Source organism: Lutjanus erythropterus, chromosome 10, assembly GCF_056507025.1.
Source record: "Lutjanus erythropterus isolate fLutEry1 chromosome 10, fLutEry1.hap2, whole genome shotgun sequence".
Taxonomy (NCBI): Eukaryota; Metazoa; Chordata; class Actinopteri; order Lutjaniformes; family Lutjanidae; genus Lutjanus; species Lutjanus erythropterus.
This window is the reverse complement of record NC_139326.1, coordinates 39,000,638-39,017,301: the sequence shown is the minus strand read 5'-3', so window position 1 is coordinate 39,017,301 and position 16,664 is coordinate 39,000,638. Positions and strand designations below refer to the sequence as shown.

General features: G+C 45.0%; 2 protein-coding genes across 3 annotated transcripts in view; one reads left to right on the top strand and one right to left on the bottom strand.

The window, feature by feature from the left end:
* cacna1ba (calcium channel, voltage-dependent, N type, alpha 1B subunit, a) overlaps nucleotides 1–16,664 on the top strand; it is a 162,922-nt gene that overhangs the window by 103,937 nt on the left and 42,321 nt on the right. The window contains exons 26-34 of the mRNA XM_084729269.1: nucleotides 1,462–1,558; nucleotides 2,159–2,319; nucleotides 2,415–2,552; nucleotides 3,345–3,546; nucleotides 5,585–5,749; nucleotides 6,402–6,512; nucleotides 6,590–6,673; nucleotides 7,223–7,228; nucleotides 16,503–16,619. Of these exons, the coding sequence (XP_084585395.1) occupies nucleotides 1,462–1,558; nucleotides 2,159–2,319; nucleotides 2,415–2,552; nucleotides 3,345–3,546; nucleotides 5,585–5,749; nucleotides 6,402–6,512; nucleotides 6,590–6,673; nucleotides 7,223–7,228; nucleotides 16,503–16,619 (1,081 nt within the window). The remainder of the gene's footprint in view (nucleotides 1–1,461; nucleotides 1,559–2,158; nucleotides 2,320–2,414; nucleotides 2,553–3,344; nucleotides 3,547–5,584; nucleotides 5,750–6,401; nucleotides 6,513–6,589; nucleotides 6,674–7,222; nucleotides 7,229–16,502; nucleotides 16,620–16,664) is intronic.
* LOC146320853 (uncharacterized) lies at nucleotides 8,578–11,252 on the bottom strand. Of its 2 annotated transcripts, XM_084729267.1 has the most exons (5): nucleotides 10,105–11,251; nucleotides 9,813–9,986; nucleotides 9,450–9,667; nucleotides 8,830–9,340; nucleotides 8,578–8,749 (listed from the first exon to the last, which is right to left on the bottom strand). In XM_084729267.1, the coding sequence occupies exons 1-4, from the start codon at nucleotides 10,243–10,245 to the stop codon at nucleotides 8,866–8,868; spliced, it is 1,008 nt and encodes a 335-aa protein (XP_084585393.1). In that variant the 5' UTR covers nucleotides 10,246–11,251; the 3' UTR covers nucleotides 8,578–8,749; nucleotides 8,830–8,865. The 2 variants fall into 2 exon arrangements, with proteins under 2 accessions (XP_084585393.1, XP_084585394.1); XM_084729268.1 differs by having other exon boundaries at nucleotides 8,578–9,667; nucleotides 10,105–11,252.

The following is a 16,664-nucleotide window of genomic DNA, read 5'->3' as shown; positions in this document are numbered from 1 at the left end:
CAATGTGTTGAAATGCAGTCGTCTTCTTTTTTTTTTTTTTTTACAAAAGGACAAAGGAGGCCTTCCTGTGAATTCACTTATTGATTGCATGTGTTCAAATTGAGATTTCAGACTGACTTGTTCATGTAAACCAGGATTACATGATACACACAGCTGAATGGTTAGGAGATGCATGTCCCTGTGTGAGGTTGTCAGGAACAACATGATAACAAGTCCTACATATCCTGATCAGTATCACTAAAATGTTTTCCCTCCTCCCCTCTACAGTCATACACACAGTACACTATATCAATATCTACATTACAGTTCAGAGATGTTTAAAAGTGTTACTTTTTATATTTTGCTTTTGATAATTACTTCCAGAGAGATATTCTGCTGAACATACTCTATTTTGGTTTTAATTAAAGTGATAAATAACAGTGAAAATACATTTTACAAGAAAAATAATGATGTTTTGAGACTAATGGTTTTGACTATTGTTAAAGTAAAGGGAAAGAAAAGAAACGGGTGTATTCCCCTTTATTCTGAGAGTGAGATCAGAGGATGGATATCAGTCTCATATATATGTGTTAAAGGGATAATTCAGATTTTTTGAAGTGGGGTTGTATGAGGCACTTATCCATAGTCAGTGTATTGCCTTCAGTAGAAGGCAGTCAACACGCCTCCAGCTTGGAGAAGCAACACTGATGCAGGAAGCAAAGCAGTGTACATGTTTTAAACACCTAAAAAGTGTACGCTATATGTAAAATGTTTTCACTGCTTTACCTTACTTTCAGACAGCCTTTTCCAACAGGAAAACGTTGTTATATAAACCAAATATCTCTCCAAAATCACCAGACTCTTTTGGCAATAACAGTTATTTTTACTGGCAAAACAGGAGTGTTGCTGGTCTTCCGCTGCCTCAATCGGTTAGTCTGTTTGTGTTTTTGTGCGACTTCAGTGTTTTAAAAGTTTATATTCACCCACGTCACATGATAACACACACAAACTAGCTGATGAGACAGTGGTGGAGCTGCAACTCCTGTGTTCTGTGAGGTAAAATTGCTATTTTTTGCTAAAGGAGTGGCTGTTGAAGACAGTGACATTTGGCTTATATAACTGTGGTTTTCCATTGAAAAGGGCTGTCTGAAGGGAAGGTAGAGCGGTGAAATAACTAATATTGATTTTAGTAGGTGTTTAAAATCAGTTTAGCTGCTGACCCTGTCCACAACACTACATTGCTTAGCTTCCAACACCACTACTCCTGCTGCTTCTCTAAACTGGGGGCGTGTCAACCTCCTTCTACTTTAGGTAATACACTGACAATGGAGAAGTACCTCATACAACCACTCATCAAAATATCAGAACTATGCTGAGTCTGAAAGCCAATTTGCATTATTAGTTATATTGAAAAATAAATGATGAACTACATATTTTTATAGATGATTCTGTGTGTGTTCTAACTGTGTTTGCTTTCCACAGGGGGACCAAAGGCAAAGACATCAGCACTATCAAGTCACTGAGGGTTCTTCGTGTGCTCAGGCCTCTCAAGACCATCAAACGTCTGCCAAAACTCAAGGTTCTGCTCTAGTGCTGTTTCTGTGGTTCATTTTGATTTATCTGCATTTTTAAAATATTTTGTAAAAGTAATGGAATCACACTGGGGAGGTTCAGTGTTTACATTGTTTTGCTTTGTTTGACTCTTAATAATATTTTGCTGCAGGCTGTGTCACTACAGGGAACTTACTTTTCTCCCCTGACAGACCTGATATCTTTCTGACAGCAGTGTATCAGTAGTTTACAGTGTACAGCTACTTCTCTGTTAGGGGAATTCTTCTCTGTATTTTCATCCTCTCAGCTCCATCTTACTTTATTTACTTTCCATCCTGTGTTTGAATTGTTGAAAAATGATCGTATACAAGCATATAAAGTCTTAGCTGCATGTCTTATTGATTACATTTTAATATATCTCTCTGTCTGGACACACCAGTAGGCCGGGCTGCTGTGAATTCAGATTCCACCTCAGATCAAGTGTACATTTTAAAGGCAGTTGTGGTTTTAAAAAAAAAAGCAGAATCCTGTCAAACACAGTTAATAGATAATATTTTCAACTATATTCAGAAATAATTTTCCACTTGAGCCCCAAATGAAATGTGATTGTGTTTCTGTGTGTCATCAGGCGGTGTTCGACTGTGTGGTCAACTCTCTGAAGAACGTGCTGAACATCCTCATCGTTTACATCCTCTTCATGTTCATCTTTGCTGTCATCGCAGTTCAGCTCTTCAAGGGGAAATTCTTCTACTGCACAGACGAGTCCAAGGGCCTGGAGAAGGACTGCAAGTCAGTCCCAGTCTCCCTCTTCCTCATTTAGTATTTCACAAACTTTGAACCCGTCTGACCCCACTCACAGTTATTTATGCCTTCGTGTCTTCCAGGGGACAGTTTCTAGACTACGACAAAGACGAGGTGGCCGCCATGCCCAGAGAGTGGAAGAAATACGAGTTCCATTATGACAATGTGCTGTGGGCCTTCCTGACCCTCTTCACTGTGTCCACTGGGGAGGGCTGGCCAACGTAAGTGAAGCTGACTCGAGTTATAGACGTGTAGGGTTGGACATCCAGACCTGGTTCCACTGTAGAACCGGTTCCAAAATTAATAATCCATCAACATCATTAAAAAAATATATTTTCAAGTCTACTATCAATTCCTGCTCTATTTAAATTTGCATGTATGTAGTTCTGTCCATATATGCTGCTATGTTTCCTGTTTCTACAATGTGAAGAACAAATGGAAATATTATCTTTACTTCTTGCAGCAGTTAGTACACATTGGAAAGAGTCGACTTTGCTTTTTCATAAAAGCTCCAGCTGGAGTGGTGAAATGTACAAGACCCCTCACTCATGGTGTCGACTAAAACATCTTTTAACCAGCACAAAAATGTCAATTACCAACATAAACCACCATTTTCTGAACAAACACATCACAAACACTAGCAGAAAGTAACAGCTGTACATTAAAAACACAAACGAAACGTAACATTTGTATTTTGGAACATAAAATAGTAAACTAGGACCCATACTAGAGACAAAAGACTACCCATCAGTCACAGGGTGGCCTCTGGTGGGCCACTTACTGAAGACTTGCTGGTGTGTTTGCACTTGTTTGCATGATTTTGTGATGAATGATGTATAACATTCCAGTCTGGGGCTTCAAAGTCAATTATGCTCAGCTGACTTCTCATAACCTTCTGTGGCCTAGCGTGGAGTCGCTGTTAAAACCACAGTATATTAAAGCTGTTAATGAAAATAAGCCTGCATATCTGTAATGCTGAATGTTAATCTCATGCCTCTCTGTTGTGCTCGCAGTGTCTTGAAGCACTCTGTGGATGCCACCTTTGAAGACCAGGGTCCCAGTCCGGGCTACCGGATAGAAATGTCCATCTTCTATGTGGTCTACTTCGTGGTCTTCCCTTTCTTCTTTGTTAACATCTTTGTCGCTCTGATCATCATCACCTTCCAGGAGCAGGGAGACAAGGCCCTGTCTGAGTGCAGCTTGGAGAAGAACGAGGTGAAGCACAGACATGACAAACAGCTATGAGCTTTATGTTGTGTTAACAGTCAGTATCTTCTACACAATGCTGTCATTACTGTCGCCTGCGGGTGTAACGATTCACTCATGCATCTGATGCATCAAGATTTAATGTGTTAGATACGAGTGCATCAGTTCAGACGGCCTGTATCGGTAAAAAGCTGAACATGAATCGGAACCAAATCGATGCAGCACTAGTGTATTGATACATCTCAGGACGTGCAAATGATTGATTTTTGGCATCACAAAACAAGCGCTCCCTCCTCCCTCTCCTGTGTCTCCTCTTCATTTCCTCAAAACAGACGGTGCTGAAAACAACGACAGAAGTAACATTGTACCACGTCGCACCACCAAACTTTCATAACACACAAGTGTAGAATAAGTTTGTTTTATAATAAAGATGAGAAGCGCTGCTGCAGATCATTAATGTAAAACATGTCTGACAGCAGAGAACAGAGACATGAGTCTGACCCACAGAGACGTCATGTCACTGTGAGAGCAGGTAACACAGAGCATCACTGTTCCTCCACACTCATCAAAACCACAGCACTCCTCATATGAAACAGAGCAGCACATCATCTTACTGCAAAAATACTCATATTTGAAACAGTTTGAAAGTTTGTTCACAGATTCTCATTTACACATGAGACTCATAATAAGATGTTAACACCACTGTAATCAGCTGTGTGTCAGTGAGCTGAAGTTGAATTGTGAGAACTGAGTGTAGAAGTGTATAGATAGTTGTATTTTCAGTGAGGATCAAATATAGTTTCAGATCAAATTGATTCAATTTCATTTTATTACATTCAGTTTTAAGTTAAGTTTAATCACTCTCAAATTATGCTAGTCGGGCGGCACGGTGGTGCAGTGGTTAGCACTGCCACCTCACAGCAAGAAGGTCCTGAGTTCAATCCCCAGCTTGCTGGGTCAGGGCCTTTCTGTATGGAGTTTGCATGTTCTCCCTGTGTCTGCGTGGGTTCTCTCCGGGTTCTCCGGCTTCCTCCCACAGTCCAAAGACATGCATTCTAGGTTAATTGGTGACTCTAAATTGCCCGTAGGTGTGAATGTGAGTGTGAGTGGTTGTCTGTCTATGTGTCAGTCCTGTGATGAACTGGCGACTTGTCCAGGTGAACCCCGCCTCTCGCCCAATGTCAGCTGGGATAGACTCCAGCAACCCGCGACCCTTACGGAATAAGCGGTAACAGAAAATGAATGAATGAATGAAATTATGCTAGTCAGAGTCAAGTTAAGCTATATAAATTAAAATATAATTAAAATGTACAATATAATTCAAATTAAGTTTGTAAAGCAATTATTCAAACTTAGCAATTAAAACAGAACCACAGCTCAGATGACATCTACCTTGTTCTATCTCCTCCAGCTCTCCTGTGCAGTTTGCTGTTCATGTTGACCTCATACAGTTCATGATCCACATGTATCATTTCAATGCATCTCTTTCTCTTATCAGATTGCAGTATAAATTTGTAGGGTCAGCTCTTTCTGATGAGTGTCTGTTTCTGTTTTGGTCCCAGAACACGCAAGAATTGATGTTCTTGCAGGATTTTGATGGTTGTAACAGGACTGTAATCACAGTCTGTCGACTGGCCAGTGTGTTGTCTTTGTATTGAAGCTGCTCAGTATAATCATGCTCCATTTTTGCATTCCAGGACTAAAATATCTGCATATGTTGGTCAAAACAGTCATTGTGTGTGTGGGGGGGTGTCTAGTTTTTCAAGGTTTTAATAATCTTTTGTCTTATAAACTCTTTGAGCAGTGTGTTCATTTTTAATACTACTAGTTTTTAAACTATAATTTGTACCTGGGACCAAAATGTATGTTCTCTAATTGGTTACCCGCAGTCATTAAGTGAAATTGTGTGATCTTTTTGTCTGAATTCTTCTGTGTGAGAAGCCAGCTGCATAGGCTGAGGATTTTGAATGATCAATAGCAAATGTATTCTTTCATTCTTTTCAAATAATGAAGCCAGTGAAGCAGAGGTGTTGTTTCTGTGTTACAGAGGGCCTGTATTGACTTTGCCATCAACGCCAAACCTCTGACGCGCTACATGCCCGAGAACACGCAGTCCTTCCAGTACAGGATGTGGAAGTTTGTGGTGTCAGCTCCGTTTGAGTACTCCATCATGATCATGATTGCTGTCAACACTGTGGTCCTCATGATGAAGGTAAGAACTAAACAATATTAATAATACAGTGCCAAACTAATACAGTTTTCTGCTGCTACATAAAATCAATCTTGGATTCATTAGCTCAGGAAAGGCGCTAATGATAAGTTAAGGCTTTTTCGGAGGGAGTGGACCATTTAGTCTCAAGAATACTGGACCTGAAATTTGACTTGTCTTTTACCCTTCTGTACCATGGAAACATTCCTAAAGGTCTCAGAGCAACACAATTTTCTGAAGATTTTTACGCCCGCAAGTAAAACAAACAAAATGCTGGCTCTAGAGGAACCCTCCTACCATCACTCTTCTTTTCAACATAAATAACTCTATCTGTTCAATAGAAGACGTGACATACAGTCTTAAATACTGGGGAAAAATGGGGATTGTTACAACTATGTGGACATTTAACAATTTGAATCCTGTATATGCATTATGAACTGCACCTTTTCCTTTCTCTCTCTCCTCTTTTCGCTGATTCTGCTGTATTGTGCCAGGCCCCATCTGTTTTATGTTCATAAAAAGAAAAAAAGAGTATTTTTAAGAAAAGAAAAGAAAGGAAATAAGCTTATTTTCCAAAATGTCATCCCTGTAACAATGTTTCATCCATATGCCAGCAAAGCTGTTCCTTGAAACACCATTTGTTCTTGTCTTTTAGTTCCATGGAGCTCCAGACTTCTATGAAGCAATGCTGAAAAACCTCAACATTGTCTTCACCACTCTCTTCTCTCTGGAATGTATCCTCAAGATTATAGCTTTCGGTCCTCTGGTGGGTAAACATTAATAACGCAACTTTAACCGTCCTGAATAATAACTGAAGACTAATGATTTCCTGTTGTTCCTCAGAACTATCTAAAGGACGCCTGGAATGTGTTTGACTTTGTGACCGTGTTGGGCAGCATCACTGACATCCTGGTGACTGAAATCAATGTAAGAGCACTGTATCCAAACAACAAAGCTGCCATGGTAATGAGCTGGGGCAGGGACAGCATGTACAGTACAGCTAGCTTTGTGCAAACAAGCTAACTAGCCACATCAGCAAAGACAATCATATGGCAGCGGTCCGGAGCGCCTGACAGCTTTAGACGAGGAGAGAGGAGAGGACTGTGAGCGAGGCTTTTGTTGATTGGATCAATTTATCATAGAGGAGCTGAATCCACTTAAAGCGTGATTTACTGTGGAGCCATCCTCAGCTGGGCTGTGTTTCTTTACTCATTCCAGACAGTTCTGTATACATGTGTGTACTGTGAAGTAACCTTTGACTGATTTACATGTGTGTATTTGTTGAGGTATCAGTTTATGTTGTGCAATATGACTGTTCCTGTTCTCTCGCCTCCCCCTTCTCCTCATCTTGCTCTGCTCCCTGTCTCATCTTCTCTCTTTGTCTTCCTCTTGCTCTCTGTCTCTCTCTCCTTCACATTTCCATCTTGTTGATTGTCATCACTGGTGTTGCCATGCCCTGGTCCCAACCATCACTAGACTACGGTGAGTGACTTTCTGTTGCCATTTTCTGCTTTTAGCTTACTTACTGTTTGATTCAACTCAATCTGAAATGTTCTGGTCTCTTGAATAGAGTTGAAAGGATAGTTTGGATTGTTTGAAGTGGGGTTGTATGGTGTACTGAGGTCAGTGTATTACAGTAGAGGCAGTCGACACACCCCCGCTTTGGAGAAGCAGACAGGAGTTCCAGCTCAGAGGCTAAGCAATGCACTGCTGTGAAGAGTCAGCAGCATTTTAGCCACTTAAAAATAATCAATATCAGTTTAAGTGTATGCTATATTTAGAATACTTTCATCACTTTACTTTGTTGTCAGGCAGCCCCTTCTGACAGGAAACTGACATTTCATAAGCCAAACATGGTTCTTTCCAAAACAACCAAACTCTTTTGGCAAAAACATTCATCATTTTCCTTGCAGGAAACAAGAGTTGTTGGTCTACCACTACCTGGAATTGTTAGTTTGTGTTATTGCATGACTTCAGTGAATCCAAACCAACTATTCAAAACACAGAAGTTTGAGGCAGCAGTGCACCAGAAACTCCCATGTTCTGCAAGGTAAAATTTCTGTTTTTGCCAAAGCCACATTTGGCTCATATAACAGTGGTTTCTTGCTCAGAAAAGGCTGTGGTGAAAATATTATAAATAAAGCATACACTTAAACTGTTGTAGATTTTTGTCTAATTCTGTTTTACTGCTGACCTTGTACACAGCAGGACATTGCTTAGCTTCCTACACCGGCACTCCTGCTGCTTCTCCAAACTGGAGTGTCCTGACTCTCATCTATTCTAGATAATACACTGACTATGGAGAAGAATCTCAAACAGCCACACTTTAAGAAATCTGAACTATCCCATTAAAAGGGTACCTGATAATGTAGTACTTCCATGATCTTCAGGGCACAGTAAAATACACATTTTATATGTAAGTATAAATATATATAACCAATTTTGACCATATAAATAAAAAAGAAAAACTTAAGATGCTTTCAAACATGTCCCTTGTTACATCTTACATATCTGAACAAATCACAATGGCACAATTGCAATCTTGGTTGGACCCGTAATATTTCTGTCACATGTTCAGTATGGCACAAATCTGAACTGAATGTTGTCACGTTAACATAAAAGCTACAGCAGGACACAATGTCATTTCTTAGAGTGAAGGAATTGAAAACAGTCTAGAGTTTTGAAGAAATTGGCATTAGAAATGTCTGCCCTCTCTCCAGTATAATAAGACTAAATGGCACTTGGCACAATTCAGTTTGTGGTGCTTAAAGCACCAAAATGTTAAGTTCAGAGTTTGGCCAGGACCCCAGACGCAGAGAGCGAGATAAAAGCAGTTTTCAAAGAGTTTATTGTTTCACAAAAGAGCAAAAAACAACGGAAGGCGAGGGCAGGTGCTGGACGCGGTCGGCTGGCTGGCGCAGCGGGGTCGACAGGAGGGGAACCGTGCTGGCGTAGGTTCAGGAGCACGAGAGCTGCACCCACGGTCGGAAGAGGAACTGAAGGCTGCACAAAAACACTGTTGATTAGAGTCACGAAGGAAAAAACACCAAAGATCCACTAGAAAGCTTGCTGCGCTACATTACCGACAACGACTGAATAGTCCGGCACAGGAGTGGAGACTAGGCCAAGCTCATATACCCGGGGAAGTGCACTGATGAGAGCCAGGTGCGTCTCATTATGCTGAGCCAGCCAATGACCGCCGCCGCTGCCACACACACTGCCCTGGAAGGAAAGGGGAGGGGGGAAAAAGGGAAACAAGGAAAACCGAAACACCAAGAACACCAAAACAAATCCAAAAAACTCAACAACCATGACATTACCCCCCCCTCAACGGACGCCACCCGGCGGCCTGCCAGGCTTGCCAGGAAAGTCCCTGTAAAAGTCATTAATAAGGTCCGGATCCAGAATAAAAGAACGGGACACCCATGACCGTTCTTCTGGACCATACCCCTCCCAGTCCACCAAAAACTGGTATCCCCGGCCCCGTCTGCGGACGTCCAGCAACCGCCGGACAGTGTAGGCAGGGTGGTCATCAATGAGCCGGGGGGGTGGAGGGGGTTCGGCCGGAGGGCACAGAGCACTGGTGGACACAGGCTTCAACAGGGAAACGTGAAAGGCCGGGTGAACATTAAGGGCTGCGGGCAATTTGAGTCTCATCACACAGGGATTGATTACCTTTTCTATTTCAAAAGGGCCGATGTACCTGGGGGCTAGCTTCCTGCTCTCCGTCTGCAGAGGGAGGTCGCGTGAGGAAAGCCACACCTTTTGACCCGGCTGATAGTGGGGGGCAGGAGCGCGACGTCTGTCCGCCAATCGTTGATTGCGAGCCGCAGTCCGCGTGAGAGCCGCCCTTGCCTCCCGCCAGACCCGCCGTGCCCGCCGGAGGTGCTCCTGAACGGACGGAACTGCCACTTCGGTCTCCTGGATGGGGAAGAGGGGAGGTTGGAAACCCACAGAGGCCATAAAGGGGGACATACCTGTGGCTGAGCTGACCAGAGAGTTGTGGGCGTATTCCACCCAGGGAAGATGGGTGGACCAGGAGGCGGGATGTCTAGCGGTGACGCACCGGAGAGCTGACTCGAGGTCCTGGTTGGCCCGCTCCGTCTGGCCGTTGGTTTGGGGGTGGTATCCAGACGAGAGGCTGGCTGAAGCTCCCAGAGCCTGGCAGAAGGCCCTCCAGACCTGGGAGGAGAACTGGGGACCCCGGTCCGAAACTATGTCCTGAGGTATACCATGAAGTCTGAACACATGTTGGACGAGGAGGTTGGCCGTCTCTAGGGCTGAGGGGAGTTTGGGCAGAGGAACAAAATGCACAGCTTTGGAAAAACGATCAATAATGGTAAGGATTACTGTGTTACCCTCTGACGGTGGGAGTCCAGTGACGAAGTCCACTGCAACATGAGACCAAGGGCGATGGGGGATGGGCAGTGGACGTAGGAGGCCAGCAGGAGTCTGGTGGGAGGATTTGTTGCGGGCACAGACGGAGCAGGCGGAAACATACTCCTTGGTGTCAGACGTTATGGAGGGCCACCAGAAACTGCGTCGGAGCAAGGAGAGGGTGCGATGAAACCCAGGATGACAGGCGACTTTGGAAGCATGTCCCCACTGGAGCACAGGAGTTCTGGCGGCGGGTGGAACAAACATCCGGTTGGGAGGGCAGCTCTCGGGAATGGGTTGATCTTGTTGAGCCTCCTGCACGACTTGCTCAATCTCCCACCTGGCCGCCCCCACCACGCAGGAGGAAGGGAGGATGGTCTCCACAGGTGTGTCTTCCACCGGTGGAGTAAACTGTCTGGATAAGGCGTCGGGCTTAACATTCCTGGAACCAGGGCGGTAGGTGAGGGAGAACCGGAACCGACCCAAGAACAGGGCCCACCGAGCCTGCCGGGAGTTTAGTCGACGTGCAGACCGTAGATAGGAGAGGTTCTTGTGGTCAGTCCATACCGTAAAAGGGTGCGTGGAACCTTCCAACCAATGCCTCCACTCCTGGAGAGCCAAGACCACAGCGAGGAGCTCCCTGTTGCCCACGTCGTAATTTTTCTCTGCTGGGGTGAGCCGACGAGAGAAGAAGGCACAGGGGTGCATTTTGTGGTCAACTGGGGAGCGTTGAGAGAGGACGGCCCCTACCCCAGAGTCAGAGGCGTCGACTTCGACCACGAACGGTAATGCAGGATCTGGATGGGAAAGCACAGGTGCAGAGGTAAACAGGCACTTTAATCGGTCGAAGGCAGCATCGGCTGCCTGCGACCACACAAAGGGGAGCTTGGAGGAGGTCAATTGAGTGAGTGGGGCCGCTACTTGGCTGTAATTGCGAATGAACCTCCTGTAAAAATGTGCAAACCCCAAAAACCTCTGGAGGTGTTTTCTGGTGGCGGGGACAGGCCACTCGGCCACCGCTTGAACTTTGGCCGGATCCGCCTTCAGCTGTCCCCTTTCCACCACGAACCCCAAAAAACTGACAGATGTGACATGGAATTCGCATTTCTCTGCTTTCACAAAGAGTCTATTCTCTAATAGTCTCCTTAAAACCAGCTTTACATGCTGGACATGTTCATCAAGGTCTCTGGAAAAAATCAAGATGTCGTCTAAATAAACAAACACGAACCTATTAAGCATGTCCCTTAAAACGTCATTGATCAAAGCCTGGAAAACAGCTGGTGCATTGGTCAGACCAAAGGGCATAACCAGGTACTCGAAATGTCCCAGGGGGGTGTTGAACGCCGTTTTCCACTCATCTCCTTCCTTAATCCTGATGAGGTGGTAGGCGTTACGGAGATCTAGCTTGGAGAAAATGGTTGCTTGGTGCAAGGGGCCAAAAGCGGAATCAATCAGAGGGAGTGGGTACTTATTTTTCACTGTAATGTCATTTATCCCCCTGAAGTCTATACAAGGGCGCAGGGTTTTGTCTTTCTTTTCAACAAAGAAAAAACCCGCTCCCACTGGGGAAGAGGAAGGGCGGATTAGCCCCGCAGCTAACGAGTCTGTGATGTACTGCTCCATGGACTCTCTTTCAGGCTTGGACAAATTGTACAGTTTTTGAGATGGAAATGGGGCTCCAGGGAGCAGTTCAATGGCACAGTCATAGGGACGGTGTGGGGGAAGAGAAAGCGCTTTGTCCTTGCTAAAAACCTCCTGAAGATCATGGTACATGGGGGGAATGGAGGACAAGTCAATAGGTTCGGTAGGCACAGGTGGCGAGGAGGCACTGGAGGGAATGGCAGAGTGAAGACAATGGGAATGACAGAACGTACTCCAATTGGTAATGGCCGAGGCGGACCAGTCAATATGGGGGTTGTGCAACTTTAACCAGGGGAGCCCCAGAACCAGAGGTGAAGTGGGAGAGGGAATGATTAACAGCGAAATAACTTCCTGATGATTACCAGAGAGTAGCAGGGTCACAGGGGCAGTACGGTGGGTGACACTAGCCAGTAATTGTCCACTCAGGGTGAGAACGTTCCTAGGCTCAGGGAGAGGCTCAATAGGAAGGTTCGCTTGACTACACAGTTCAGAGTCAATAAAATTGTCATCAGCTCCACTATCGACCAGTGCCTGCAGTGGTATCGTGTTATGTGGGAGTCTGAGCATACCTTGAAGTTGAACTCGGGTGGAGGGAGAGGAGGAAGAGATAGTACGGCTCACCAGCGCCCCCTCCGTGGCTGATGAGCCTCCCCTTTTGGCAGTTGAGGACAGGTGGCGAGGAAGTGGCCAGGCTGACCACAGTAGATGCATAGCCGGTGCAGTAATCGGCGCTCCCGTTCTGCGGGAGACAGTCTGGCTCGACCCAACTGCATGGACTCCTCTTCGTTAGGGACGGAGGAAAAACCCGCACGAGGAGCGGGGGCAGGCACGGGGGTGAGGTCCCGGGGAATCCCGCGTTGCGGAGTGGACACCGGAGGGTAGTTGGAAACCACAGGAGGAGGGGCGCCCTGTCTCCCTATTCTCTCCCTGCATCTCTCACGTAGCCGGTTATCGAGTCTAATGGCTAATGAGATTAATTCGTCAAGAGACTGGGTCTCGTCTCGTGCTGCCAATTCGTCCTTAATATTATCAGCTAATCCCAAGAGAAAAACACTTTGCAATGCGCGCTCATCCCAGCCGCTTTCGGCTGCCAAAATGCGGAAGTCGATAGCGTACTGGGAGACTGGCGCTGAACCCTGGCGGAGGGAAAGGAGCCGGCTGCTGGCTTCTTTCCCTTGGACCGGGTGATCAAAAACCTTGCGCATCTCATTAACAAAAGAGGAATAAGACTGAGTTACCGCCGAATTAGTGGAGATAGCCAAAGCCCAGGAGGCAGCCCGATCTGTTAACAAACTCATAATGAAGGCAATTTTCGATCTATCTGTGGCGTAAGTCTGGGATTGCTGTTCAAACACTAAAGTACACTGAAGCAAGAACTGACTACATGCCCCTAAATCTCCCGAATACCTGACCGGGGTGGGGATGTATGGTTCCCGGGAGAGGACGGGTGGAGGAGCCGGAGTCGCCAAGGAGGGAGCCGAGGAAGGAGGAAGATTCCCAGGAGGAGCCAAACTGGGGATCTGACTGACGGCCTGATCCATGCGGCTGCCGAGCTGGGATACGCTGGTCACCAGGGTCTGGAGAACGCCTTGGATCTCGTGGATGGCTTCCCCCATCTGGCCAACACGTGCTCCTTGAGAGGATAGCGCCTGCCGTAACTTATCTGTCTCCGCGGGGTCCATGACGGGGCCGGACTATTCTGTTAGGTTCAGAGTTTGGCCAGGACCCCAGACGCAGAGAGCGAGATAAAAGCAGTTTTCAAAGAGTTTATTGTTTCACAAAAGAGCAAAAAACAACGGAAGGCGAGGGCAGGTGCTGGACGCGGTCGGCTGGCTGGCGCAGCGGGGTCGACAGGAGGGGAACCGTGCTGGCGTAGGTTCAGGAGCACGAGAGCTGCACCCACGGTCGGAAGAGGAACTGAAGGCTGCACAAAAACACTGTTGATTAGAGTCACGAAGGAAAAAACACCAAAGATCCACTAGAAAGCTTGCTGCGCTACATTACCGACAACGACTGAATAGTCCGGCACAGGAGTGGAGACTAGGCCAAGCTCATATACCCGGGGAAGTGCACTGATGAGAGCCAGGTGCGTCTCATTATGCTGAGCCAGCCAATGACCGCCGCCGCTGCCACACACACTGCCCTGGAAGGAAAGGGGAGGGGGGAAAAAGGGAAACAAGGAAAACCGAAACACCAAGAACACCAAAACAAATCCAAAAAACTCAACAACCATGACACAAAAACTACATCTGAAAAAGTCAAAACCAGTGTCTCTTTTTGAAAATCATGACCTGGCTACTCAAGATAGTCCACACACATTTCACACCAGTTTCATGTAGAAACCACTTTTTTTCTACAGTAGAATCTACCAGAACTACTTTATTTTCTACTAGAGAGAAAATGGTTCCCCATGAAACTGCTCACAGCAAGGTGTGTGGATTATTTTGAGTAACTGGATCATGGTCTCTGGAAAGAGACACTGGTTTTGAATTTTCAAATTTAGTTTTGGTGCTTTGAACATCATAAGCTAACTCTAAAACTCACCCCAACTCACACCAAAAAAATCTAGATGCATAAATAGCACTATGGGCCAGGGAAAAATCTATGTATTTTTGATTTTGGGGTAAACTGTCTCTTTAACTAAGGCTGCCTCAGTAAAATGAGTTGAATCCTAGTGACAGAACAGAAAACAATCTTTCCTCATCTCATTACTGTCTGACCTCACAAGTGTGACACTGCTGCTTCTCATGCAGCAGGTGTCAGATATTGCTCAAACATCGTGGCTCTGTCCTGTCCTCTGTTACGTAACATAAACCTTATGTCTGAATGACAAAAAGCTCTGATCACATTAACAGAGGGATGAAAACAGAAATGTTTGACATTACATGTCCAAAAAAGCTTTATTCTCTATTGTGGGTCCCTGTTTTTACATTAATAGAAGTGTAGTTGATCCTACTCTTCCCATAATGCAACTTGATAGTGTCTTTTGTCAGACCCTGACAGCATTGGAAACCTCACAACCCCAGTCTGTAAAACAAGCTTTATGTTATTATCTGTAGCCTGATGACATCATCAGGACTACTTTGTCAGAGACAGCTGTTTTCTGGTGGACTGGCCCTTTAAAGCCCAAAGCAGGACATGAGTTTGTGTCTGGCGTGTCGTTCCAGTGTATTTTAATGAGCTTAGCTCAGAGCATGAGGGGATGGGATGTGTAAACGTTGCAGAGCAGGGACTGACAGTCATGTTTAGTGACGGCCAACAGTCGACATGTTTTCTCTGTAACCAGGCTCTGTTTACAGAATGATGCCTTTAAGCTAGACAGGATGAAACACTGGTTCATGCTGTGTGTGTGTCTGTCTGTCTGTAGTGAGATGCATGGGAGCAGCAGATGTACCTTCTGTATTCTTTAGTGTCACTGCATGATAATCACACACTGTCTGCTCTATTTCAGATTAAAGGATAGATTCGCATTTTGTTATAAAATTCCCCACAGGCAGTGTTTTCTTACTGAGCCACAGAATGAGCATCTGAGCCAGACAGGAAGACTATACTAAAGACTGTAGAAGATCCTCACTTGATATTTCTTACTCAGACTACTGAAACTTAAACTAGCTTCAGCTGAACATTTCAGTGTATTTCACATAGAGTGAGGACTGTGGATTGTACACTGAAGATACTTTAAGAAGCAAATCAAATTCCTCCCAAAGTCCAGCCTGTCCTGTTTCACTCAAACATGTCACAATATGGACGTTAGATCTCTCAAAATGCTGTTTTATCAGGATTGTGCCACAGAAATCTCTGGTGCACCAAGACATTTCAGCTGCAGGATACACCGACTTGGGTGTAACACCAGTGTATTTTGTTGTATTCTCTCCCACATGAGACATGACCCAGATTTTTATTAGCTGCTGGAGACCTGTAGGCTTTTGGCTCTGCACAGCTTAATGTTGATCAGCCCTGTTCAAGAAGAAAGAAAATGTGAATCTTTACAACTGAACCCAAGATCCAGGTTACTGAAGAATCTGAGTCCTGATGTATAAATGGTTCACTAAATTAACAAATGCAGAAATAAACGGGATTAATTCAATAAGTAGCTGAAGACATCAATAAATCGCTGACTAGAACATCAACATACAACAGCTTATTAGGGCCATTGTAGATTAATAAAACTCAGAATTTCTGAGATTGAAGTTGTACAGAAAAAAGCTTGGATATTCTCTGAAAGTAAAGTTGGAAATTAACAAGAGAAATCTCACAAATTTTTGAGAAATAAGCTTGAATATTCTCTGTGATTATGAAGTCAAAAATATGCAAGAAGACACTCAGACAGAAAAAATGGCATAACGAAGTTGAACCAACCTTGCAAAGTGAAGTGATGTGGTTCCTTGACCAACTTTATTGTAAATTTTCAACAGAGAAGTTCTGAGGTTTATACTGCAAATTTATGACTTTATAATATCTCAGAATATTCAGTTTTTTTCTCCCCCTTGTCCTGAAGGTGACCATTTTCTGTGTTTGGTTATTGGCTCTTTAATGCATCATGAATGTATTAACCCCTGAGTCCTGTATGTTTTTACTCCTGCATGCTTGTTACAGGGGGTCAACATGTCACCGCCGTCATCATTTGTATCCAGCAGAAGTGACTTTCAGAGCAGTTCAGCCCTGATATGGGTGTGTGTCTCCATGAGTGATGAGAGTGTGGTTGGTAAATGCCTGATGTCCCGTCTGTGTCCAACAGGACAGGCTGCTGAACTTGAGCTTCCTAAGGCTGTTCAGAGCTGCTCGGCTCATCAAGCTGCTGAGGCAGGGCTACACCATCCGCATCCTGCTGTGGACCTTCGTCCAGTCCTTCAAGGTGCTCACACACATCACCACATGCTCACATACTGCATGTATGCTA

Coding starts and splice junctions, on each gene's coding strand:
- LOC146320853 (XM_084729267.1), bottom strand. CDS start 10,245: ATGTTTCCGCCTGCTCCGTCTGTGCCCGCAACAAATCCTCCCACCAGA. Junction 9,987..10,104: donor TGGACTCCCACCGTCAGAGG/GTAACACAGTAA, acceptor ACATGTGTTCAG/ACTTCATGGTATACCTCAGG. Junction 9,341..9,449: donor AGCAGGAAGCTAGCCCCCAG/GTACATCGGCCC, acceptor TCCCTGTTGAAG/CCTGTGTCCACCAGTGCTCT.